This window comes from Cygnus olor, chromosome 1, assembly GCF_009769625.2.
Source record: "Cygnus olor isolate bCygOlo1 chromosome 1, bCygOlo1.pri.v2, whole genome shotgun sequence".
Lineage (NCBI taxonomy): Eukaryota > Metazoa > Chordata > Aves > Anseriformes > Anatidae > Cygnus > Cygnus olor.
Window position 1 is genome coordinate 197,520,167 of NC_049169.1, and position 26,287 is coordinate 197,546,453.

The 26,287-nt window shown below is 40.2% G+C and overlaps 1 protein-coding gene and 1 long non-coding RNA gene across 8 annotated transcripts; one reads left to right on the top strand and one right to left on the bottom strand.

The window, feature by feature from the left end:
* The first annotated feature begins 172 nt into the window (after positions 1-172).
* Positions 173-12,999, top strand: FAM76B (family with sequence similarity 76 member B). 7 transcript variants are annotated; one of them, XM_040544199.1, is made up of 10 exons: positions 173-335; positions 1,388-1,452; positions 1,565-1,619; positions 3,260-3,415; positions 4,353-4,549; positions 6,491-6,538; positions 6,731-6,811; positions 7,476-7,611; positions 9,682-9,783; positions 10,413-12,999. In XM_040544199.1, the coding sequence occupies exons 1-10, from the start codon at positions 231-233 to the stop codon at positions 10,500-10,502; spliced, it is 1,035 nt and encodes a 344-aa protein (XP_040400133.1). In that variant the 5' UTR covers positions 173-230; the 3' UTR covers positions 10,503-12,999. The 7 variants fall into 7 exon arrangements, with proteins under 7 accessions (XP_040400133.1, XP_040400134.1, XP_040400137.1 ...); XM_040544200.1 differs by having other exon boundaries at positions 7,479-7,611; XM_040544203.1 differs by lacking the exon at positions 6,731-6,811.
* Positions 13,000-23,344: 10,345 nt separating this feature from the next.
* On the bottom strand, positions 23,345-24,887 carry LOC121065196. Its single transcript, XR_005816936.1, has 3 exons — positions 23,979-24,887; positions 23,538-23,903; positions 23,345-23,452 (listed from the first exon to the last, which is right to left on the bottom strand). It is a non-coding gene; the product is annotated as an uncharacterized LOC121065196 (long non-coding RNA).
* Positions 24,888-26,287: the final 1,400 nt, after the last annotated feature.

The window sequence follows — 26,287 nt, forward strand, 5'->3', positions numbered from 1 at the left end:
CCAACCGGCGAATGGGAAGGGAGGACGGCGCGGTGAGCCCCGCCCCGTGTGGGTCTTGCGGGTCGTCACAGAGCCGCGCGTGAGTGGCGCGCCAGGCGCCCAATGAGAAAGAAGGGCGGGGGCTCTCGGCCAATGGAAGGCCGACCCCCGCGGGGCCCCTCCCCTCGGGCCCCCCGCCCCCCGGTCCGGGTGCGGGTGCGGGCCCCGCGTCCCCGCCGGGAGAGGCGCGGATGGCGGCGGCGGCGCAGGCGGCCGGGCCGGCTCTGTACGCCTGCACCAAGTGCACGCAGCGCTACCCGTTCGAGGAGCTGTCCCAGGGGCAGCAGCTGTGTAAGGTGAGGGCGGGCGGGGCGGGGACGGGGGGAGACCGGGATCCGGGGGGAGGTCGGGATCGGGATCGGGATCAGGGGGAGGCTGGGGCCAGGGAGAGGCCGGGAACCGGGAGAGGTTGGGACCCTGCGGAGGTCGAGAGCCGGGGGAGTCCGGGCAGGAGGAGGCCAGGAGCCCGGGGAGGTCGGGATCCAGAGGAGACCAGGACCAGGGGGAGGCTGGGACCCGAGGGAGGCTGGGCAGGGGGAAGCCAGGATCCAGGGGAGGACAGCACCTGGGTGAGGCTGAGACCCGGGGGAGTCCAAGCAGGGAGAGGTTGGGAGCCGGGGAAGGCAGGGATCCAGGGGAGGACAGCACCTGGGGAAGGCTGGGACCCAGGGGAGTCCGGCCAGGGAGAGGTTGGGAGCCGGGGGAGGCCGGGATCCAGGGGAGGCCAGCACCCCGGGGAGGTTGAGACCCTGGGGAGACCAGGACAGGACCAAGGGGAGGTTGGGACCCAAGGGAGAAGCTGGGATCCAGGGGAGGACAGCAGCCGGCAGAGGTTGAGACCCCGGGGAGGCCAGGACCTTGGGGAGGTTGAGTAGGGGGAGACCGGGATTCAGGGGAGGCTGGGACCTAGGGGAGGTTGAGACCTGGCGGAGACCACGACCCGGGGGAGGTTGGGACCCAAAGGAGCCTGGGCAGCTGGGATCCTGGGGAGGTTGGGACCCAGGGGAGTCCGGCCAGGGAGAGGTTGGGACCCAGGGAAGGCTGGGATCCAGGGGAGGACAGCACCGAGGGGAGGTTGAGACCCAGGGGAGACCAGGACCAAGGGGAGGTTGGGACCCAAGGGAGGCTGGGCAGGAGGAAGCCGGGATTCAGGGGAGGACAGCACCAGGGTGAGGTTGAGGCCAGGGAGAGGTTGGGACCCGGGGGAGGCCAGCATCCCGGGGAGGACAGCACCCCGGGGAGGTTGAGACCCAGGGGAGGCCAGGGAGGGGGAGGTTGGGACTCAAGGGAGGTCAGATGCAAGTCCCGGCAGAAGGAGCTGACCCCGGTGTTTTCTCTCCCCCCCCAGGAGTGCCGCATCGCACACCCCGTCGTCAAGTGCACCTACTGCCGCTCTGAGTTCCAGCAGGAGAGGTATTGGGGTTGGGGGGCGTTGGGGTGCCTGATCCGTGCTGTCAGCACCCATGGACAGAGCGTGAGGGAATAACCGGTGGCTGGTTCAATATCTGTGCGCTTTTGTCTCTAGCAAAACCAACACCATCTGCAAGAAGTGTGCCCAGAACGTCAAGCAGTTCGGAACGGTGAGTAGGCTCTCGGTTCTGAAAGGTCACGTTAGGTCCAGCCGTCTCATAGCTCTAAAAGTTCAGGTTAGATCCATCCCTTTCTTAGCTCTAAAAGTTCAGGTTAGATACATCCATTTCTCAGCTCGAAAAGTTCAGGTTAGGTCCACCCATCTCTCATTTCTAAAACTTCACCTTAGGTCCTTCCATCTTTCAGTTCTAAAAGTTCCCGTTAGATCCATCCATCTCTCCGTTCTAAAAGCTCAACTTAGGTCCATTTGCCTCCTAAATTGAAAAGCTTTCAGAACCAAATAATAAAAGCTTTTGGAAAGGTGATGAAAACTACAGGCAGCTCTTCGTTTCCTTTACGGCTTACAGTTTCTGTTTTTTCAGACTTAAAGGCGTTGTGGTTGTGTGTGGTTTAACAGTTATGAATAACTGCAATGTAGTTATTCACAGCAAAAACAATGTTAATTCACTTTACGCATGTAAAGTAGTTCTTTGCATATGTTTATGAATGCACGCTTGACAGCAGGAAGACTATTAGCTGCCTGTGTTCTTAATGAGTGGTAAATGGGAAAATCTAATCATACCACATCGCTTATATTATGTAAGTCTTCAAGTTTTAGATGCGCGTTAATCATCGTAAGCTGCTAAGTAGAAAAGATTTACTTTATTCCTGTTACTTTGCATTTGCCCATCTTGAATTTCAGCGTCAGTTCTGTTAGAGAAATTAAACTTCTTAATATATGAATGCACGCGTTGTAGCTGAGTGCCCTGCAGACACTTGTTTAGAGAAGGTATCAAGATAATCTTGTTTGGGAAACAAAAGCCCGTAACTTCTTCATACTTGACATCAAGCACACTAGATGAAATTCAGCTTACTGGAGAAACGTAACAGCTGTTGGTATGTAGTCAGGCATTTTGTGAATGTAAATGATGTAAACTGAACAAAGAACATTCTTTGAAAAGCTTGAAATGTAGCACAATTAAGAACAGGGCAGATCCAGCAATGTTTTATCGGTAGTTCGTCAAAAAAAGGGAACTGCAGGGAAGATAATCGGCTATTTCTGACCTGTGAAAACTGCCAGGAATTTTATTTTCTACCAGTATATTACTCTAGCTTACTGTCTAATCAGAAACTTGATTATCTATCCCAGTGGTGCCTGAAGGGTGTTTTTTGTTGCTTCCTTTTTTTTTTTTAGTTTCTTACAGAATTGCAGAGATGAAGATGCACATCCTGGAGGTGCAGGGCTATCAAATCCCTGAGTAGTTCAGTGGAGAGGGATGTTTTCAGAACCTCCGAAGTCTAAAAATGGCTTGATTACCCTTCTCTTAAATTTCAGTAATTTGTTTAGTAATGTAGTAAAACAGAGATAAAAATGTGAGTGTTTAAAAAAAAAGACGGGTATAGCAATCAAAAAGTATTTCTTTCACTGATTTTGTACATGAGCTTTCATGGAAAACGCAGAGTGTTTTTTGATCTTTGAAGGACTATCATTGTTATTACTGAAGACACAAAAGGTAGGAAAAACGTTTTTTTAAGGCATATCATATGAACCCATAGTAGTTTAGAAGCATCGCGTGATTTGAATGAACTGCGTTAATGCTTTCTGGTTTCTGTAGTGAACTAACCTCAGTTCAACTTACCTCTTTTCCAGCCCAAGCCTTGTCAGTATTGTAATATTATTGCAGCATTTATTGGCACGAAATGTCAGCGTTGCACCAACTCAGAAAAGAAGTATGGCCCACCTCAAACGTGTGAACAGTGCAAACAGCAGTGTGCTTTTGATCGAAAAGAAGAGGGAAGAAGGAAGGTAGGCTTTGTTCCAGAGCTGCAATGGCTTGGATTGACAAAAGATGTTCCTGCTTCATAAAAGAAAGATGAACAGGAGTGTTCGAGTTCACTAATATTAGATTAAAGATGCTGTGCTTTTCAGTATTTGAATTACATTCATTAACTTGCAATTTTTAGATTCATTACCGGGCTATTTTATTTTAAATTAAATCACTCTTTTTTTAAGTAGGCTTAAGAATACTCTTGACAGTGGTCGCTGGGAGCAGAGCAGCTGAATAGTTCTTGATGCTTTGATTTTTTTTGCGTGTTTCCCTATTCATTGCCTCTTATGTATGTTCTTAACTTGATTCTGTCACTTTACCTCTTCCAATTTGCCTGCCTTGCCTTAAAATACAGCACCAGAGAGGTAGACTCTTTTTAACCTCCCCGTGTTTTCTTAAATAGCTTTGGTGAGTGCCACTTTCTCATTCCAGAAGGTGCTGAGGAAATGACCTCAAAAGCCTCTTGCCCGAACCCAAGACTAGTCTGGTCTTTACAGAAGAATTTACTTGGTAAAAGTAACACGTTGGCTGGACATCTTGATTCCGCCTGGAGTACAGTGGGTTGAGAGATGTTACATGGCGTCTAAGCTAAAAATGATTTGCCCCTTATAAAAGTTATTGTCACTTCTGTGGTATGGAGTAAATCCAATATTTGCTAAGAACGCCTTCTAGCGTAATTTCCAATGACAAAAAGAAAAGGAATAAGCTTCACTTTATTAAAGAATAACACGTGTATGTTGGAGATACAGCAGTGCTGTTTTGTACCGAAGCGATGTCTGAATTTTTCCTAAAGATATCAGACAAATCGAAGCAATTGCAAATAATAACAATAATGATAGTGAATATTGAAATACATAACATTTTAGTGCAAGTATACGTGGGGAAAAAAAACACGTATGATTTATTTTCCAACAGGTTGATGGAAAGTTGTTGTGTTGGCTCTGCACCCTGTCCTACAAGCGAGTGCTACAGAAGACAAAAGAACAGAGGAAGAGTCTAGGATCTTCACATTCTAACTCCTCATCTTCATCTCTTACTGAGAAAGACCAGCATCATTCGAAACACCACCACCATCACCACCACCATCATCGTCACAGCAGTAGTCATCATAAGTAAGTATTTCAAAAATAAAAGTAGCTTTAGGTACCTCTTCTTATTCAGTGTGCTGTTAGTACTGAGATCAAAGTAAAGGAAATCAGAAATGCGGTTTAAAATATGGCATCAAAGGCAGGAGCAGAAGGTCTGTCCAAGTCTGTCATAACCTTTGTATTCTCACAATTTGGCTGAAGAGAAGCCAGCCAAATGCAGAAATTCTTGGTGGCCATTAAACTTGTTGATTTTACAATTGGTAGCGAGTCTAGAAAAGATACCCGCAGGATGGCTGCAGAAAAACAGGTTACTTGGGGATAAACTTGGATTTCTAAGCAGCAACTCCTGTGCGATACCTGCTGTGTGGCATGCAGTTACCGCGTACATATTAGCACCCTAACTTACTCCATTGTGCCTCGTTTGTGTGCACATCCTTGTTGTTGAATGGAGAAGCAGGAAAGGCAGGGGATCACCGTCTGTCTGCGAGCAGTTTGCATCTCTTTGCTAGTTCTAATCAAATCCTGCTGGAAGAGGCAGTTTGTGAGTAGCTGTCCGAGGAAGACATAGGAAAATAACGCTGTCAGTTCATTTACTGTCACCGATAACATTTCGCGTAGTTCTGTCCAATCTCCTGCAACTTTTCTCGGCGTGACATCTCTGCCTGTGGTACAAGCAGAATACCAGCTTTAAATTAGATACCCAGCTTATCAAATCACAGCTCCCAGGATTGATTTGTTTCTTATGGTAGTACAATAGCCGTCATGATTTTTATTTTCATTGACGGGCTTATAGCAGTGTAACTTTAGAACTTCTTTTGGTTTCTGCATTTTGTTGGATAGTGAATACTACAGCTGCAGTGGTAATGCCTCCTGTCATGAAAAGACACTCAAACTCTCATTCCTCAAGCTTCACTTTTCCAGTGCTTTTTTGTTTTTGACTGAAACTTGTCTGACTAAGCGCAACATAAAGATAGAAGCACAATAAGCTGCAATAATATTGAGAATGAGGAGAAGAGAAATGTAAATACAATTAAAAAAAAACAACAACAACTTTTTAGGAACTTGAGGAAGAAAATTATTCTTGTCATACAGACAATTATGTACTGTTTCTGTCCTCTAATCTGATGAAAATTGAGTTACAAGGAGTTACAACATCTATTTTAATGCGTATGACAGGTGTAGTGAGGATTAAATAAAAAAAGTTAGCTCTTTACTATAGTACAGAGCTTCTAATATATTCAAGAGTTATGAAAAAATATGACCTGGGTAGAGATGTGCTTAATGTTCCTTGCTTAGCAACTTTTTTTCTATAGGCTGCCCTGGGTCAGTTGCTTCTGGTCCAATAAGAATCTCTTTCCCTCTCCATTTCAGTTATTGTTGAGGTGAGAGAATAATACAAGATAGACATAAAAAATCATTGAACTATTTGATTCAACAGAGTCTTCTAAATTTTACTATTCCTACGTCAATGCTGTTCAGTAAAGTTACTTTTGAAATTATTGGAAACATCTTTAGAGTTGAAAAAGTTATTTTCAGGGATCTAAAACTTAACATTGTTTATATGGCACCACATAAGCAGCATTTTAGGCAATGTTCATACTACAGTATGGGAATCCCAAGAATGCTGTTTTAGGTCAGCTTGCTGAGCACGAGATTAGCAATATGAAGTGCACAAAAATTGGGAAATATCAGAAAAAGCTTTAACTGTCATTCTTGAAATCTACCCCTTGCATCTTATGGTAGTGTGAATATTTATCTAAAATATATTTTTTTAGCATCCAGACGTAATAAAGAGTGGTCATGAGTATGACTGCCCATCTGAAAATTCAAAATCGGTAATTTTCTTTACTTACAAAGAAAAAAAAAAGGAGGGGGGTAGTTTTTCTCAAGTACAGATACCGTTCACACTAGCTTAGAAATAATGGCATGTTTGGTCAGTTACCAAGTACATTTCACATATTTCAGAATCAGCAGTCTGAGTCCAGAACAAGATCAGGGACTATGGAAACAGAGGTAAATATGATATTATTTGTTAATTTCTTGTTAATTTATCTTGCAATTTTTATTTAAAGGACTTTTTTCTTGCATTTCTGGCTAGTCTCTAGCATTCCAGCTAGGAGCATTAGTTATTTTACATGTACCAAATGGTGTTGTTAGAGAGTTACATAGTACAAGGCTTTAGGTTTACATTTTGTTTGATTTCAGCCATAAATCCTCTGCAGCTATTCAGAATGAAACTCCAAAGAAAAAACCCAAACTGGAATCCAAGCCATCAAATGGAGATAGGTAAAGTTACATTTTTGTAAAGCTGAGCCATTTCAACCAAGCACAACTATTTGTGGCCAGTTTCTTCCTTTTCCTTTTTTTATGTTCGAAGAATGAGGGAGGTGAAACTGTTGTCCAGCCAAACAGATTATTGGGTGGCGTCTGAGTGCTGTTGGTCAACTAAATTACTTTATTAGCAGAAACCTGGCACTGCATTCCTTCTTTTAGGCTCTTTGGGGCAACATTAAAGGTTAAATAACAAGGCAACAGTTAATGAAATAGTATTCCCTAATTTCACTGTTTTTTTAGATTAGGTGCAGGGTTGAACCCGCTATTTGATGTTAACCTTGTATCTAAAGAAGTCTTTTGGGCCTTTTAAGTGTGAGACTGAATATTTATTCTGTCTCTGACGTAACAGTTGGAATAAATGTAAAAGTGGCTGCTTTAGTCAAAAGGTATTTGTCCCCCTCAAAGCTAATACTTAATTATATTTCTGCAGGTGTATGTAATGTGTGCCATTAGTAAGGTAATTTGCCAGTTGCATCCATTTCTGTCAGGTACATACTTTTTTTGCATTAGTCCTTAAGGATGTTTGTGGAATTATTAATTATCCAATATGAACTTTGAAAAAATGAACTGTTTTTTACTATGGATGTTGCAAGTAATTATTGTTTTCTATTTTTAGTAGCTCTATAAATCAATCAGCAGACAGTGGGGGAACTGACAACTTTGTTCTCATAAGTCAGCTGAAAGAAGAAGTAATGTCGCTTAAACGTCTTCTGCAGCAAAGAGATCAGACTATTTTAGAAAAAGATAAAAAGGTAAACTTTTCATTTACTTAATGAGAACTTTATCGTTTTATTGTCGGTTTTGTAGACTGTTAACAACGTCAAAATGGTGAGATTAAAAAAACTGCATCTGATTTTTATTTTTATAGTAACTACTCAGATCTTACCTTTTAAAGGACAAGTTTTGGACTTGAATATATATCATATATATATATTCACTAAAATATATCATGAATATATTTTGGCTCTAAGTCAAAGAGGAATTCACCTTACCTTACTTCAGCCACCTTGAAGTTAGCCGTCTGGTCCACTGTTACTCAGGCAGCATGTGCCACAGGTGACAGACAAAATGCCACACAGTAGTTTGTGTGTTTTACATATTTTAAATTGAATCACAGCAAAGGTCCCAAATTATCTCTGTAGGCTGAGGGACACCCAAGATAAGAGGAGGAATACGAGTAGTAAGCATTTCAAGTTTAGCATAGTTTTTGCTTAGTTTTAAATTTAAGCTACTACAGCCATAATTCATGAGATGGAGTACAAACGTACATGTATAATGTACGAAAATTGTTTAGATTTTTAAATACTGTTAGTATATGTGTAGTGTAGGTTATCAAGTCTTGGTCAGTGACTGGAAGAGAAGCTTGAATTAGATGCCTGGCAGTCAACAAAAGTTATGTGAAATATAGTTAGGCCCAAATGACTGCAGCGAAACTCATACAAGAGATTCAGCTTTCAAAAAACCTAATGACTGGCAAGAAAAGAGAAATAACTACAAATATGTACTTCATTTAGCCTTTATAAGAGCTTATTTCTTTGCCATCTTCAACTAGATGGGTTTAAGACACTATCTGTAAAGGTGGCTCTAGACTCTCTATTCAGGATTGAGTAAGTTATGGAGTTATATTAATAATTCCACTTATAACATTTTCAATTCAAAATTTGATTATAGATATGCATGGTAGTGTATCAAAAATTTCATGGTTAGGAATGTTGATCCCAAAAGGAAATTAGGAAATTGCTTCCACTTTCAGGCTACAGATCAGTATCTGAACTTCTACACTTGAGTCTGTTGTGTGAAGGGTATTGAAACTTTTTAGTGTGTATTACTCTTATAATATACTTGCTAAATTTTAGAACTGCTTGCTATTTCAAGCCTTTAAGTGGTTAATATGAAAGAGCTGGATAGTCTGTCATGGATGCTCTTTAGGTAGTTTTTTAAAGGACAAGCATTAAGGCCCAGATCTCTCTGTTATAAAGCCTATAGGATGTCATGAGTCAGTAGGAAATTCACTTACCTATTTTAAATTTCATCTACCGGATAAAGCTAACAAAGGGTTAGGTAAGGAAATGTCACCTACTTCTGCATAGTAACTTGTTTTATGCTGTTCCCATAGGGAGAGCATTTAATAATTTTAATATCCCCGCTGTTCAAGCTGTTCGTTCAACCTCAGAGATCTTTGAACTTAAAGGCTCCTTGAGGCATCAACTATTCACTTTCAGAATGTCACTTCCTTCAGCTAGTAGAGCAGGGGAAGAAGAGCTGCGCACACAGTACAGTGTTTGCATAGGTGAAAAATTTACAACAAATGAATGCATTGTGGGGGGGTTGTTTCTTTTTTTACTGTGAAATAGTAAATATAAAGATGCTTGCTTAGATAAAAGTCTGCAAATACCAGTCTTGAACCAGATTTGTGGGAGATTCTTGTCCTAAGATTTGTGTATGGACAGTGCTTGAACAGTTTGGAGTGCTCCAAAAGAAAAATCTTTCAAATGTATAACTTGGGGCAAAACCAGCAACTCAGTACACCAGCTCTGTAGTACTGTGCAATACTCATTCATCTTTTATTTTAGTCACGATCTCAGCCATGTCACTTCCAGCGCTTACCGACTGGCATTGTTTGGCTTTCTGGATTAAATGTGAGACACTGAGACGTTTCCATAGGTTCCTGAGATTTGACTCTCAGGGAGGAGGCACAATTTCCTGAAAGTTCTGAATGCATACTTTACTGTAAATAATCCATAATCCGTAATGATTCCACAGACTGATTAGAAGGCATACCGCAGCAGTCCAAGGAATCTTCACAGAATTTGTGCTTTTAGTTGACAGAGCTGAAGGCAGACTTCCAGTACCAGGAGTCCAACTTGAGGACAAAAATGAACAGTATGGAAAAAGCTCACAAGGAAACTGTGGAACAGTTGCAGGTAAGTAGCTGCTTCTGGATACCTGAGCAGTACTTCAAATGGAATTATGTATCAGGCTGTTCACTCACTGCAGTGAAATAATACCAAGTCTGGAATGATCATTGCTACGTTTAAGTTTGTATTCATTGTACAGCAGTTCTGCAGTCAACAATCTCCATACAAATTAAACTTACTGTAAGAATTGCTTTCTAACCTGAAGAGATAGAGGCTTACCTCCTGTGCCTTCTAAAAGGTTTTGTTTTTTTTGTCTGTCCTCTGATACTTCATCAGTTGTCAGTGTGCTGTTGATCTGATTTTTCGGCTTAGCATAATGCAATCAGCAGTTAAATATTTCATGTTAAACTACGTGTCTACTTTGACAGGAAGAAAACCTGAATTAATTGCCTTATAAATCACTGAATGAACAGATGTTCAGTGCAATACCTCAGACACTGAATTTTGCTATGCAAGAAGAGTGGTTGCCTGTTCTGTTAAACGTGAAATATACATATCAAGTCTTTGAATATTCTCAGCATGTACGTTTTGAAAATTTGTTTCATAAATGCAATGGGAAATTAGTGCATGACACTACTATCTGAGGCTTTACAGTAATTCATAAAACTTTTTCTTTTTTTTTATCTGTATTGCAGGCCAAAAACAGAGAACTGCTCAAACAGGTTGCAGCATTGTCAAAGGGTAAAAAGTTTGATAAAAGCGGGAGTATATTAACGTCTCCCTGAGGAACTGGTTATCCATGGGGTTTACTACTCAACGTAAATTTGAGTAATTCTGTGAAGCCCTTAAAATCCTGTGTAGTTGAAAAAATATTTTTGCACACCAGATTAGTTGGCATGTTTCCTACACATTTTTATAATTAATAAGCAGCTTTTTTTAGTTACTGTTCAGATAAAATACTTCAACTGGCTTGAAGAATGTTTTTTATTTTTTTTATATTGGAAGCTTTTTGCCAGCAATAGTATTAAAAAATGGCATAGAGAACATAGCAGTGCTCTCTCTAAAAGGACAACATGCAATAACAAACTAGGTGTACTTTTTACAAAGCAGCAACTGAGTCTTTTAAACTGTACGGATGTCAGCCAAAAGTTCATGAATCTGCAGTGACGCTGAACACTGGTTTCTGGCAACTGTTCTTTTGCTTTGTATCAAAATACAAATTTAGAATGGACATCATGGTGCTCAAGTGAAACTAAAAAAAAAAAAGACGTATATGTATTTGTAAATACAACTGTAACGGTTATATTCTTAGTTATAACAAGTAATTAGTGTTTTACATTCTTGTGATAGGGATTTACTGAAAGATTATCTATTGTACAGTAACAGAGGCAGCGTGGTTTTTGTAAGATTTACTGTAGATTTTTCTTGCAAGTGCCTTTCTCCAACTGTTTATTTATAGGAATGTTGGTATTTTGTACATAAGGTTTTTATGTTTTAAAATCATGTTTAATAAATGTTTTATGTAAATATAAATGTGTGTACAGAGGAATCTGAATCACAGATCAAAGTGGCTAGTGCAGTGCTTGAAGCAGCATCAAGAGCTAGCTAATTCATGGACAGTGAGTATTGGCTTTAGATAACCTTTGTAGCTTGTCTGTGAGCTGTAGAGTTTTGTTAGTGCTGCTCATGCCAAACACGTCCTGAAGAAAAAAAGAAATGTTTTTTGTTTGTTTGTTTTTTTGCGACACTAAAGTTTAGCAGTTTGTTTACATATCTCTCTGTTTGGCACAGTGCTATAATTTTAAGTCCATGGCAGGCATTGTACCCCCAATGTAACATTTTAAATTAGCAATATACACTCAAATTTAAATATATATTCCCCACTCTCTGATTTAATTACTTAGTTGTAAATTATGGTTACTCTTCTTAATGAACTGCAAGGTTCTCATTCCCTGGTAAAGACAGACAACGTGAAAAGAGTAGCCAGAACTAATGGTCTTGAAATGGAGAATGGATATGTTGTCAGAGGGAGGGTGTTTTAATGTTTTTGGGTAGATTTTGATTCTAAATTACATCAGTTTAGGTTTAACTCTGCTCCTAATGGACATCAGTCATATTTAGAAATTTCTATTAACCATAACCTAGTATACCCCAAGGTCTCTGTTCAGGAAGGTGAGTTACAACTCAGCATAAAGTGAAGTAGACTTACATGAGTAAAGGTTTAGTTCAGCTCTGGGTACTGACTGGTAACAGGGTAACTGTATTTCAGTAAGTTTAACTGTGTAGAATAAGCTATACGCCTTTTAATAAAAGAACTGAAATCTAAAGTTACTTGGCTGTCCACCTGTGTACTCAACTGTGAATGCCTTTTCAGTAGTTCAAACAAGTTCCAGCAGTGACAGACTAGCGAATGATTTGAAAAATCATGCTAGCTTATTTCGTATGGTTTACGTGTATTTTTATACACTACAATCAACTTCGTATGTTTATAAATTCTCCTTCTTTAAAATTCCTAAACTAAGCTAGAGACTGCTGCTATCCTTTTGGGATGCTAGTCCTTTTTGCTTTTTAATATACAAATTTATGACTCGTTAATTCAGAGTAGTATTTTGATACTATTTTTTTCCACTTGAATGGCAACCCACGTTTGGTGAAACTGGTTTTAGAACATGAAACTGCATAGCAAATTGAAATATTTAAATTAGAATCACTTACTGATACCTGTTCAAGCTGCAGTAAGGACATTTTAAAGGAACAAACTGAAGTTCTGTATATGAAGTAATTCATTTTATAATCCCAGACAAAAACAAAAACTTTTAGGGGCTTCACAGTATTTAGTTCTAATTAAATACCTGCTCTTTTGTTCCATAAACTCATTTTTTTACCTTGAATTTTTTAAAGTTAGAAACTAGCCAGCTGAATCCCGATCTTGAAAATAGTGTCCTGGAGCTGTAGGGTATTGACATAATAAACTGATGTTCTTTGAACGTGGATCTGCAAGGAGATTGTTGTAATGTATTGTGCTTTTTAGCCTGTTTCCAGATGTTGATTAGCGTTGACCAGTAATGGCCATTTTGGCTCAAGTTATTTATGTATTTTAAGCCTGTGAATATTGCGGCCCCCTTTTAGCTAGGGGGTCTAAATACGCGTTCTGCAGTGAGGCTCTTCAGCTGTCCACTTGTATAGACTATTGAAATACTGTACTGGCACACATCTGACTGTTGACATTTTGTACCTTTTCTAAATCCAATGTTTCACAATAAAATCTTGTCAAAACATTAATCTGTCCTTCTAAAATCATTCATAAATTCGTATTTCATGTTAGTCCTTCACGGTATGTCAATAATTAAGACTGTGGCACAAAAAAGACAGAATTTAACGTTTGCATTTGATACTTAGATTTCTGGGAAGATTAGGTACCTTGGGTTGTCTACAAATCGTTGCAAATTAGAATTTCAGGTTAATTTCTTAAGAAAAGATTATGTTTTTCTACAGCAGGATCGTAATACGTAGAAATCTGTTGTTGAGAAGAAGGAAAAAACTTCAGTTTAGGAAAAAAAAAGATTTAACTGAAATCTAGTGAAATTTAGTAGTCTTTATCAAGCTTTTTATGTTCTTAAAATAAGGAGGGAAGATAAGCATCAGCACTTGTATTTAAAAAGTACACAAAAAAAGTACACAAATTTCTCTCTTGGTTAGTTACCTACAAGATTGTTCTTCCTTTACAAATGTTGTGTACAGGGGGGTGATTGAGACTGGAAGTGAAGCTGACAATTTCTGTGTCCATTTTCCTTGTTTAAGGAGAAGTTGGGCGCCCATATGCCGTGCTCTAAGTCACAGTGGCTCCTAGTGCTTTTGTGCTGTAATTCATAGAGGTTTTTGTATTTTTCTCAGACATCAGTTCCTCTTCCCAAAATGTAGCAGAATGCTTCTCATTTAAGAATTAAAGTTCAGAACGGGGGAAAAAAGTCAAAACAAGAAAGTAAGAATCTGTAGCTTTCTGGTCAACACGATTATCTACAAGGGGGGGAATATTTGGATTTCCGAGCCCTGCTCTTACAGCAGCGTGCATTTTATATTAGATATAATAATAAATAATATGCTATTATAATACTGAATTGTTCTTAGCCACATCTTAATGCAAATTTGCAGTGGATTTGGTGAAGCCATTTATTTTTAAAGCTGACAACAAAGCAAAGCCATGTGTGGTACCTAGTTTAGATGTAGTTTCCACGTAACCCATGCTAAACTTGTATAACTGGCTATGCAACAGATTGCCTCCCTAAAAGAGATTTGCATCATTAGAAGCAAATTTGTTTAAAGAAGTTTTATTTAAAACTGATGTAGCCTGTGTATAAGCACTTAAACTGTTCTTGATGGTTTTCAGTAGCTTTAGAAGCTCTAAATCCACACTGATCTTTTTGAAAACGTTTAAGTTTATGGTTGCAAGCTGTAATCTTAAACTTTTTAAAATGGAGTAAAAGCTGTTCATGTGATGTTTTGTGGCTTCACATGAGTTGAAAATACTGCAACAGAAAATATGTTTTCTCATGTTATGTGCAATTCCTGTTGCTTTCCTCATGGAAAAGGTATTGATAAATAAAATGACGTATGCTGAATCACACAGAAGTAGTAAGGGGAATGAGCCAAGGGGATTATTGGGGTAGAAGACAGATGTTTGACATGTTCCTGGGGAATGAAGCAGGGTGATAAGGGCTAACAGAAAGAAACCTGTGAGCTGTGTTACTCATTCAAGTGATGTGCTGAATCACAAGGAAGTTTTCTTCAAGCCACAGATTATCTATGTATGCAAAAATGACAATTCTTTAAGGTAAAACGCAGCATTGTCTAAGGGAGGGGTTTTGGTTTGTTTTTCTTTTCATGATAGTAGAGTACAAATTCAAGAAGCAGACTAAAGAGCTCGAAAATATAAAGATGTAAAATACATACTTATAAGAAGTTAGTCATACTGTTTAGGCCTAGAAAAAAATAGGTAAAACTGCAACAGGGTATTGTATACCTTTACCACAGCTGGGTAATGGTAGAAGCTTCAACATATAACTCAAACCCATTTTGTCTGTCTGATCTGACACATTAGACAGAAATCATCCTTGAACATAAACAGCAAATGAATCATTGATGTTTTCTCTTGCTTTAGCCCAAACAGAAAGCAAGTCTGGATTTGCAGGTTTCCCTGTAAAAACTTTCATTTCAGTATGCTGGCACTGCTCTAACTGACCTTCTTACCCCGGGAATTTCTTGTCTCTATTTCTCCTTCTGCTGGATAAAGGGAATTTTGGATTTTGACTGAGTGGAGTTTAAGTACCAAGGATGCTGATGTGCTGAACAAGCCAGGTGAAAGTCAGGTGAAAGTAGGGATTTGTGTTTTTGTTTGTTTGTTTGGAGTGTAGATTTTCCTTCTGTTAAGGTTTTCTTACTTTTAGAGTGCCTGTCTAAGTTCCTAAATTTGCAATTGGAAAAGAAGCTTTCCAACCTCTGAAGAATACTAACGGCTGAAGGTAAACGTGCATCATCTTTGCATGTTAAAGGTTGGTTTTAGAGGCATAAGCAGAAGACTGCTTTTATAGTGATAAGTTTTGCTTACAGAAGGCTTGTGGACAAACAAAAGTCAATTGGACCAACAAAGAGGCCAGAGCCGCTTCGGGCCATGGTGATTGTACTGTGGGTTGGCTCACAAGAATTTGGTGCGTTCCTGCTCTGGCTTTTACAGGTATTAAAATTTGCAGCCTAAGCTGATTTTTTAGTTCCAGATGTAACCCCTCTTTCAGTAGTAGCTCATAACAAATTATTTCAAACTGTATGCTGAAAAGCTGGAGATGTTTTCCCTTATTTGAATCAACAGATACATGTTTTGCCTTATTTCAACAAAAGTTACAGTACATTCACAACTTGACCTTCATCACGTATATCCATTCATGTCCTTTCCCTTTTAGGGAAATCTTGAGAGCAAGTTGTATTTACAAATGTTTCTTGAGAAACTTTTTAAACTTTCTTAGACAACTCTTTACATACTGCTGCACATTTTGCAGAATCGTGTGTTAATTTCCGCTCATATTTGTATGCTCAATATTCCACTGCATAAATGATAAAATTATTTCCTGGAATGTGTTTGTCCAGTCATGGTCTGCTCTTGAAAATAGTATATGCCTATATTGATTAGAATTCAACTTATGAAAATTTACTATCAACTAAAAACAAAAAATGTTTGCTGCCAGAAAAATGTCTTTTTTTCAGGTAGAGATTATTCCACTTGTTGGATGTGAAGGTTAAAGTGAGGCATTTTCTTTCACTGCTGAAAGTCTGATGTGTTAATCTAGCTGAGTGCACTGAAGCAGTCTAATAGCTCTCCTACAACCTGGACAGTGCCATAGTTGCACAACACATTACCAAATGCAGCTGGGAACAGTAATTTCAGTAATTCCATCGGGATCTGCAAGAAGTTGCTTGCTAGTGACTTGTCTGACTCAGGCTGTGCATCATCAAAGTTATCTTGGTGCAAGATGGCTTTATATCATACAACAATAACATCCACCAAAGGTTGTGAGTACTCATTCTTACTCTTCCTGGAAAAGCATGAAGTCATCTTGGTTCAAAAATAAAATAAATTGCCTTGCAAGATTCAGCTGAAATTTAATTCCAGTGCTCCTGGGTCAAAGATTGATCTTTTCTCCTGTAATAACTCTGCTCCAGTTTCTTAGCGTGTGATGTCTTTTTCCTCGTGTTTTACATTAAAAGTAATTATATTTAAGGATTTCTATTTTAAAACAAACCCAGCTTTGGATCTTGTTTATCTGATGGAATGAAATTCCTTTCTTCCTACATTCTAAGTTTACTAACTGAAGCTAGAGCTAAATAGGAATGACTGTCTACATCAGATTAACCACTAGGTGCTGCTTAAACCACACAGTTTCTCAGAAGAGTTCAGCTGTAAATGCTTTTTGCACACAATCTGGCACTCACAATGGATAGCTCTTCCAGTTCAAGTACAATGCTAATGCTAAAATGAGAATATCCTAACTACTGAAGTGATTGTACTTTGGAATATATATTAGAAAAATTGAAATATAGTTTGGAAAAATAAACATAGTGATATTCAGTATATTTAACATAGTTAGATATATATGTATATATGATACTATATAGTGATTTCTCAGATTGATTTACCTTAAGAAAGAAGCACCCCTGTTTTGTAAGTCAGGAAGAATATGTTGAAGTCTTACTCAGTCAACATAGATGTGTGATAAATCCATAGCGTTAGTCAGCTGACTTAGCATCTGAACCATAGATTTAATAATGTAAATGATTTACTCATACTGCAGTAAGCAATACAGAGGTGAAAAGAATATACTTGGAAAAATAAGGTTTAAAGCACACTGTTTTCCTCTTTCTTTGAGTCTGACACACGCTCCTGATACGCATTTTCCCCAGTTTGATTCAGTAGGTATGCGTATTTAAAATCTTGTAGCTTTCTAGTGAAAGAGAGAGATCTGCTCATCATCTAAAGGCAAGATGTCTTGGGTTCACAAAGACCTATCTGTAGTAGAGGAAAACATGTTTTAATTTGTACACTTTATAGGCATTCTTTGCATTGTAATTATATTTTCTACAAGCAGTAACATCACATCTTAAGGAGGAAGATCAAGGGATCCGTGTCTGCAGATGACACAAAACTTGAAAGAGTGGCTGATGTGTCATGGGGTCGTGCTGCCATCCAGAGGGACCTCGAGAGGTGGGCTGACAAGAATCGCATGAAGTTCAGCAAGGAGAAGTGCAGAGTCCTGCCCCTGGGGAGGAACAACCCCAGGCACCAGGACGTGCTGGGGGCCACCCAGCTGGAAAGCAGCTCTGCAGAAATGGGCCTGGGGGTCCTGGTGGACATCAAGTTGAACCTGAGCCAGCAGTGCCTGAGCCCTGGCACAGGCTGCCCAGAGAGGCTGTGGAGTCTCCTCCTTGGAGATCTTCAGAAGCCACCTGGATGTGGTCCTGGGCACCCTGCTCTGGGTGTCCCTGCTTGAGCAGGGGTTGGAGCAGGTGAACCCAGAGGTGCCTTCCAACCCCAACCATTCTGTGATTCTTTGATCTTGAAACTTAAGTGGGTAAACATATTTTCCTTCATTTGAACTATTAAAATACATGACTCTGTTATGAAAAAAAGATGGCTAAGCAATGTTTTGATGTTTTCAGCTTTTTATTGACTGGGTTCAGTTTAATAGAACTAAAAAATAAAATTCACCTGTTAAGCAGTGTTGCATAGTGAAATACTTTAACTGAAAGTAGATGATTGTTATGTAATCACCAAGATAATTTGCTGAGCTTGGAAAATAAATTGTTTTGCTTGAAGAAGCATTTCTATAAGCTATTTTTGGAAACATTTTAAGTAAACAGAGCAGGGAGCTGTAACTTCCCATCTATTTGTTTCCTGTTAATCTGTTGCCAGCATGATATCATTCTTTTACAGCATGGCATAATTTCTTTTACGATCAGAATAAGTCTGTTTGAAAATAGGGAAGTACCAAAAAATGTTTATCTTGCTATCCAAAACCTTAAAGCCCTTTTCCATTATTTTTTATGGTTAGAAACAGAGTTCTAAATAAGTTTGATGTGAAGGTTGTATGATGTTAAGACTACATATAGTTTTTGTGGTGTTTTCCCCTTATCCTAAGTCATATATCTTTTATTAAATATGTATGTTTTAAGTAGTGTCATATGTGAAATGTCAGTATGTAACATGACAGTGTATGCTCTTTGAACACCTTGGTTTTGACAACAGAGCATTTAGTATATATACCCTGTCTTTTTTTTTTTTTAAAGTCGTAAGTACTATATTTTTAGAGGAATTTGTGTTTTTTTGTTGTGTTTGATCTGGTTTTGTTTTTAGGTTGCTGTCTGATCAGGCCTCATGTTAATTTAAACTTCGCTTATTCATCAAAATCACAGGTCATGCAATCAGAAAAGCAGTATTTTGGAACTGATGGATTTTGTTATGTGTTTTTAGTCTATGCATTTATTGTAATCTATATGTCTAGCCTATACATTCTATACATAAAAGAGCTAATTTGAAGTACAGAGTAGTTCCTCACTTCTTTCTTTGTGGCAGGAGCCTGGAGTCCTGCAGTTCAATGACAAATGTAATTTCCCTTTAGTTTGTTGTTTTGATATGAACAGATGCTTTTTTTTTTTTTTTTCCTGAAAAAGTATCTTTGCAACAACACACAGAACATTACTTCTGAGTGAAAACACAAGGAAATAGAAATCACAGCAAAAATCAGATAACATCTTAATCCATTTATAATACTGTCATACTTTCCATTAAATTGAGTAAACTAGGTGATAGTGGAAAAAAAAAATTAATCCAGATCATTTTGAAAAGCAGTAAGTAGAAATTTTATGGTGATTCAGAGTGCACTCATAAACTTAGTTCTGCTGTCAAGATTGCTATCAGGCTGATAAACAAACATTTGATCTCATAAAAAAAAAAAAAAAAGAAAAAAAAGCATGTTTTACAAAACAGCAAAACATGTTTCCCATACTTGGACTATAGTTAGGAACATAGATGTTGATATATTATTTACTGAAATAGTATCAAAGCTTATAAAAACAGTAATTTATCTAGTCTAGAAATATCACTGTTACTGCAGTAGAAAGTGAAAGAGGTTTGGGGTAATTGATACAAAATAACCTCTTAGCAGATAAGTTTTAATCCACATTGAAAATTTTTCTGTACCCTAATTTGTTTCTTAAATCTTGTGCTGTAATTTTCAGCTTTATATTGTGAGGAAAAGGTCCACAAAAAGTTATCTACCTGGTCTTGTGCAAAGCATTTGACACTGTCCTGCATGATATCCTTGTCTCTAACTGGAAAGACATGGATTTGATGGATGGAGCAGTTGGTGTGTAAGGAATTGGCTGGATGGTCGCGCTCAAAGAGTTGTGGTCGTCGGCTCAATGTCCAGGTGGAGACCAGTAACAAGTGGCATTCCTCAGGGGTCAGGATTGGGATTGGGACTTACTTAACATACTCGTCAGTGACATGGGCAGTGAAATTTAGTGCACCCTCAGCAGTTAGCCGATGACACCAAGCTGTGTGGTGGGGTCTACACGCTGGAGGTAAGGGATGCCATCCAGAGGGACCTGGGCAGGCCTGAGAGGTGGGCCTGTGCGAGCCTCATGAGGTTCAACAAGGCCAAGTGCAAGGTCCTGTACCTGGGTTGGGGCAATCCCAAGCACAAACACAGGCTGGGCGGAGAATGGATTGAGAGCAGCATATTCAGAGATTCTCCTAGCATTTTTATTAAATTAAACAACTAGTTTGTTGCTACTCAACACCAATGACTTTTTCTCTTTGCAGTAGGATTTGTTCTTCCAGAAGTAAATATGTTAGTCACTGTGCACATGAAAGAAAAAGGACCATCACCTCCTCAACATAAAATGCATTTCCATCTTCTTGACTTTTGTTCTAGTGCTATTTTTTTCTAACAGTAAAAATGCATGGGATTGGGTGCCAGAGCTAGTGAAAGAGCTGTTCTGGCACCCTGTGAAGTGACTCTGCTCTCCAGTTCCTCATCCCATTCCATCATCATCTCATTCCATCTCATTCATCTCATTCCATCCTCATCTCATTCCATCATCATTTAGGAGGCTGTAGCGAGGTGGGGGTTGGTCTATTCTCCCACGTGCCTGGTTACAGGACAAGGGGGAATGGGCTAAAGTTGCGCCAGGGGAGGTTTAGGTTGGATATTAGGAAGAACTTCTTTACTGAAAGGGTTGTTAGGCATTGGAATGGGCTGCCCAGGGAAGTGGTTGAGTCACCATCCCTGGAGGTCTTTAAGAGACGTTTAGATGTTGAGCTTAGTGATATGGTTTAGTGGAGGACTTGTTAGTATTAGGTAAGAGGTTGGACTGGGTGATCTTGGAGGTCTCTTCCAACCTAGACGATTCTGTGATTCTGTGATCTCCCCCACTGAGCTGACTGAGGTCATAGAGCCATAGGATGATCCATCCTGTGTCCACCCGTGGTAGTTCCCGACAGCCACCGTGCGTTAGTGCATGATGGAGCATGAGAGAGGTAAGGGAGGGTGAATAGGGATCCTACGGTAGTGATTGTAACAAATTGGTGTCCCCATGCTTATTTGGTGGTGAGAATATGCTCTACAGCAGTGGTTCCCAATGTCAGATCTGGAGCCCCGTGGTCATCATTAAGTAGTTTGGAGCTCGTCTGTGAAAGCATGGTGCCTTTGCAATGTGTCCAGTTATACATCTGTTAGTGAGTGTTTGTAGTCGAGTGCACATGGTCTTAATGACTCACAGCAAAACACAGTTACAGAAAAATTGGAACTATTCCTTCAGAAAAAGAGTTTCACTTTAAGCATGGAATAGGGTGTTGCTGGGCAGTAAGCCTGGGCTGGATTTTCTCTCTCAATCCTTTCGTCCCTGGAAAGGGTGTTAAACGGAAGGGTGTTTAAAGGTGTACAGTTAACCTAACAACGCTTACTGGGGTACAGTCAGAGGATGGAAACTCAGGGGGGAGCAAATATATGAAGCTTATTTGAGAAGGAAGGGGCAATCCAGGTAGTAGACCCCTGAAGCAGAGAGCAGACTGTTCAAGTTGTCTTTATTAGCTAGCTCGAGATCAAGTTGAGATATTTCAATATCCAGTTCTACCAAAGGGGACTGACTGGGTCCAGCACATTCTTAAGGCCATTTGTGCTGCCCACGTGAGGAGGACAGTCAGTCTAGGCTTCCCATCAAGTTACCAGGTTCTTCTAGTCAGCAATGTAGAGTAAAACATGAACTTTCAAATTTGTCCTCCGCCAATTTTACATCAGCGTGTATGTGTCCTAATTCCCTAACATAGGAAGTGTGAATACTCACAGAGTAACTTTTCCAAAAGAGGGTCTCAGTTGGACTTATTTATTAAACTAGAGTACACATGTAAATTCTAGCCAGAATATGCTAATGTATATTATCTCCTGCATTCCTGCAGGAAATCCTTTCTTTTCACTTATCCAGTCTTTTAAAACGCAATTGCACTCGATGCAATTTCCAGGCAGAGTTCTGTGCCCTGCTGACCATAAATTAAGGCTGCTGAACAGACCTTAAGGAAAAAAAAAAAAGAAAAAGTATCTGAGTAGTTCTAATTTATGAATATATTGAGAATGTCTGGTTACCTGTCTTTACTTTCATCCAATGCAAAGCTATCTAACTACTACTGGAAACAGTAGCTTGGGTCATAGTCATGCTTTCTCTTGTTTGTAGGCTTGTTTTCTTTTAAAATCAGGGAGGCTCTTTCCACTCTGCTGACCTCTGATCAGTCTGTAGATATCAGTAGGATTCTTTTTTGATTTGAAACCTAAATGGGTGGAATAGGGAGTGGAGAGTGGTTTGGTTTTGAAGGTGTGGGGTTTTTTTTGGTGTTTTTCTTTTCAAACATCTCTTTTCCAAATACATCTGGTCATCCAGTGAAAGGTCTCTGTTCCCCCGCAGGGAGGGACTAGGATCTGTTGTCGTCTCCAACAAGTAACACCTTAATGACAGTTCCCACTCAACATTTCCAAAACAGTCTCCTTGATAAGCCTCCTGCAGGACACCTCCCAAGTTAAGGTGCAAATGGGTGAGAACTGTAAGGGCTAATCTCTCAATGGACAGGCAGCAGCTTAGATAAAAGAGAAAAATACACACGTAAATCATACCTAAAAGAATTAGCGCACCTCTGATTAATATTTTACACTCAGCAGCAGTATTTATTAAGCCCAAACCAATCTCAGAGCTGTAGTGTAGCAAAAACCTGATAAGGTAACCCCAAATCGAGCAGGAGGACAGGCTAGCCACTCTGGTGAATGTAGGTAAGAGATTTCCTGTATGCCCCAAGTGTACTGTCTCATCGTTAACTCATACTTTTGTTTTCAGTCGAGCTCTTACTGGATGTAAATTACTAAACTGTTTTCCACTTTGTGCCTTCCTCTTATCTCTGCAAATTCTCTATGATCACATTCTTAACTTCTTTTCAATAATAAAAAAAAAAGAAGTGAGCAACCTTTTGTTGCTGATCTGCAGCTGCTGAGTGCGATGCTATGGTCCCAAATAACACAAATTCAGCATCACTGTATCAGCTAGTAGTCGAGCTTGTGTACTTTAGAGCATTTCTGCTTTCTGCTCTGGGATACTAAACATCATATGTGTTTTGCAGTAGTAGCATATTTCCAGCCATCTGTAATTGCCTCCTACTTGCATATGCTTAGTCACTGCATACAAACATACACCTTCTGCTGAACTTTAGAATTATGCTCCCCTCTAGTAAAGCTCATTATGTTTTTAGCCGTATGGTATTCTACAAAGCCTCTTTTGACAACGTTAGAGCCAAGTAATCCAGATTTACCGCCAAGGAGGCCAGAGGAGATAATTTAACCAAACCATTATTGTAAGTACTTACTTTCTCATGTGATCTGGTGACATTTTGATAGAACTTTTGTTGTTGTCATCAGTTTTGCCAAGTAAATGAAACATGCTAATATGAAAAAGTAATGAATTTAATAGTGGTAGAGCCAAAATAACATCTTAAGAATACTCAAAAACAGTACAATTTAATAACAATTTTACTTGCCCCATATTTTTTATTATAGGTCTTATATTATTCTTCATGCTTTTGCCAGCTGAATACTTCTCAAAATCATGGAGTACTCAGAGGTGCATTTCTCTCTCCCCTCCAGCTACTGGCCTGTAACTTAATAGTTGTCTCTTATTATCTCGTCTATGAGTCTGTTTTTTCCAAAGTGGATTTTTGGGGTGGGAGGTTTGCCTACCTCTGAAGTCTTGAGGTTCATGACTACCCAGATTTCTTCTGCTCATCATTTTTTGAGTTTATTGGCAAGTCTACTGTCCAAAGAAGTCTGCCTCCTCCTACCCCACCATTTGAGCATTTAGCCACAACACAGCTCTATTTGGCATTCCCTGTCAACTTAGGGAGAGGTTATTTGGGTCAGTGATCTCCGGGGTCTGGAAACCAAGGACGCACACTGTCCTTGTTCTCCTCCCTCTGCAAATATCAGTCTGCAGGACATTGTGGAGTGGAGATAAATACCAGGTTAATGCACTTTGGGAGGCCTTTGTCTTCCAAGCAGATGGCTTCCTGGGATCTGGACCAACACTCACAAATGGGTCGTTTCATCCTGAAGAGAGGAAAAATCTAACAATAATTAATTGTATTTGGGTGAGGGAGAACATGTCTTGGAAACTTGGCTCACTTCTGGCCGAAATCCTGAAAGAGGAACCAGATACTGATAACAAAGATATTCTTTCCATGGTCACAGATATTTGAAAATTCCAGAATAGGGAAGTATGTGAGGCTGCACCCTGTCTTAAGGATTTAAGGATCCTTTCGCCCTCAGAGTTTGATAGCACAGAGGCTTTTAGAAAAACTCCTTTTCCTTAAATTTCCTAAATTCAATTCAAGAAAGACTTAAGCAAACTGGACATTGGTAAGTCCATGGGCCCTGATGTGATGCACCCATGAGTGCTGAGGGAGTTGGCAGATGCAATTGTGAGGCCACTCTGTCTTTGTTTGATCATCACAACTGGGAGAGATGCCTGAAGACCAGATGAAAGCAAACATCTCTCTTATCTTCAAGAAGGGCAAGAAGGAGGACCCAGGGAACTACAGGTTGGTCAACCTCACCTGAATCCCTAGAAAGGTAATAAAACAGCTAATGCTGGAAAACATTTTGAGGCACGTGAAGTAAAAGAAAACTGTGAGGAGTAGTCAGCACGAATTCACCAAGGGGAAGTCATGCCTGACCAACCTGATAAGCTTCTTTAATAAATGACCAGCCTGATGGATGAGGGGAAGGCAGTGATTGTCTATCTGGACAGCCTTCAGTAAGGCCTTGACACTGTCCCTCATAAGACCCTTGTAAAGAATATGTTGAAGTATGGTCTGGATGAGCAGACAGTGAGGTGGATCAAAAACTTTCTGAACAGACAGACCTAGAGGGCAGTGGTCAGTGGCACAATGTCTAGTTGGAGGCCAGTAACAAGCAGGGTACCCCAGGGGTCAGTACTGGGTCCAGACTTCTTTAACATCTTCGTTAATGATCTGAATGATGGGATAGAGCGCACCCTCAGTAAATTCATGGGTGACACAAAACTGGGAGGAGTGGCTGATTCACCAGAGGGCCATGCTGCCACCCAGAGGGACCTCAGCAGGCTGGAGAGGTGGGCTGACAAGAATCTCATGAAGTTCAACAAGTACAAAGTCCTGCACCTGGGCAGGAACAGCCCCAGGCACCAGGACATGCTAGGGGCCACCCAGCTGGGAAGAAGCTCTGCAGAAAAGGAGTTGGGGGTTCTGGTGGACACCAAGTTGAACTTGAGTCAGTTAGCAACGTGCCCTTGCTGCTAAGAAAGCTAAGAAGTATTCGTAGCTGCATTGGGCTAGTATTGCCAGAAGGCTGAGAGAGGTGATCCTTCTTGCCCACTCAGCATTGGCGAGGCTGAACCCGGAGTCTTGTGTCCAGTTCTGGGCTCCCCAGTGTGAGAGAAACATGTACATACTGGAGAGAGTCCAACATAGAGCAGTAAAGACGGTGAAGGGACTGGAGCACCTCTCCTATGAGCAGAGGCTGAGAGAGCTGGGACTGAGAAAGATGAGCCTGGAGAAGAGGAGGCTCAGGGGGATCTCATCAGTGTCTATAAATACCTGAAGGGAGGGTGCAAAGAAGAAAGAGACAGGCTCTTTTCAGTGATGCTGAATGTCAAGACAAAGGCAATGGGCACAAGCTGGAACACAAAAGGTTCTGTCTGAACATTAGGAAGCACTGGCACAGGTTACCTAGAGAGGTTGTGGAGTCTGCCTCCTTGGAGATTAAAAAAACATCTGGACATGACCCTGGGCAACTTTCTTTGGGTGTCTGACCTCCAGAGGTCCCTTCCAACCTCAACTATTCTGTGATGTTCTTCCAATCTACGCCATTTTACAGAGGTCTAAGAAAATCCTTTGGAAATGTGTCTAGTCAAACTGTTATTGGCATTTCAGTCTATGCTGCTGCATAAGCTCTTCCAGTCAATCCCATTCCTGTAGGGTTGAACTCTGGAGGACTGATGTGTCAGCTACACAGGTAGAGCAGCTATCCTGGGGTATCCTGAGAGAACTGGATGAAGTCACTGTATAATCTTACCCTTCTTTCCCACTTCTGGCCAAAGAAAATGAAATAATGAGCTCTGCAAACACTTATGCCAAATAGTGCAAAGGATTTAGTAGCTTGATTAAGGATTTGTGGTACCTGCTCATGAAAATGAGGAAATCATCTCTTGCTGCTCACTGCTCCTGTTTGATCTGAGTCCTGGCTTTGTGAGAGAGTTTCAGCATATTGCTAATATCCAAAAAGAGTTGGCAGGCTTATTCTGGAGCACTGTACAGACTTCTAGAGGAGGGATATATCTGTGCTACATCCTGTATGTTGAATTAAATTCTGTGGGGAAAAAAATAATAAACTAAATATTATTCCCTCTCAAAATTACAACCGGTTCATAAGAGAGTATTTTAGAAGCTGTTTCA

What these genes read in the sequence shown, in the direction of transcription:
- FAM76B (XM_040544199.1), top strand. Translation starts at nt 231, where the DNA reads ATGGCGGCGGCGGCGCAGGCGGCCGGGCCGGCTCTGTACGCCTGCACC. An exon ending in CACAGCAGTAGTCATCATAA is followed by an intron (nt 4,550 to 6,490) that starts GTAAGTATTTCA and finishes CACATATTTCAG; the next exon opens with AATCAGCAGTCTGAGTCCAG. An exon ending in AAGCCATCAAATGGAGATAG is followed by an intron (nt 6,812 to 7,475) that starts GTAAAGTTACAT and finishes TTCTATTTTTAG; the next exon opens with TAGCTCTATAAATCAATCAG.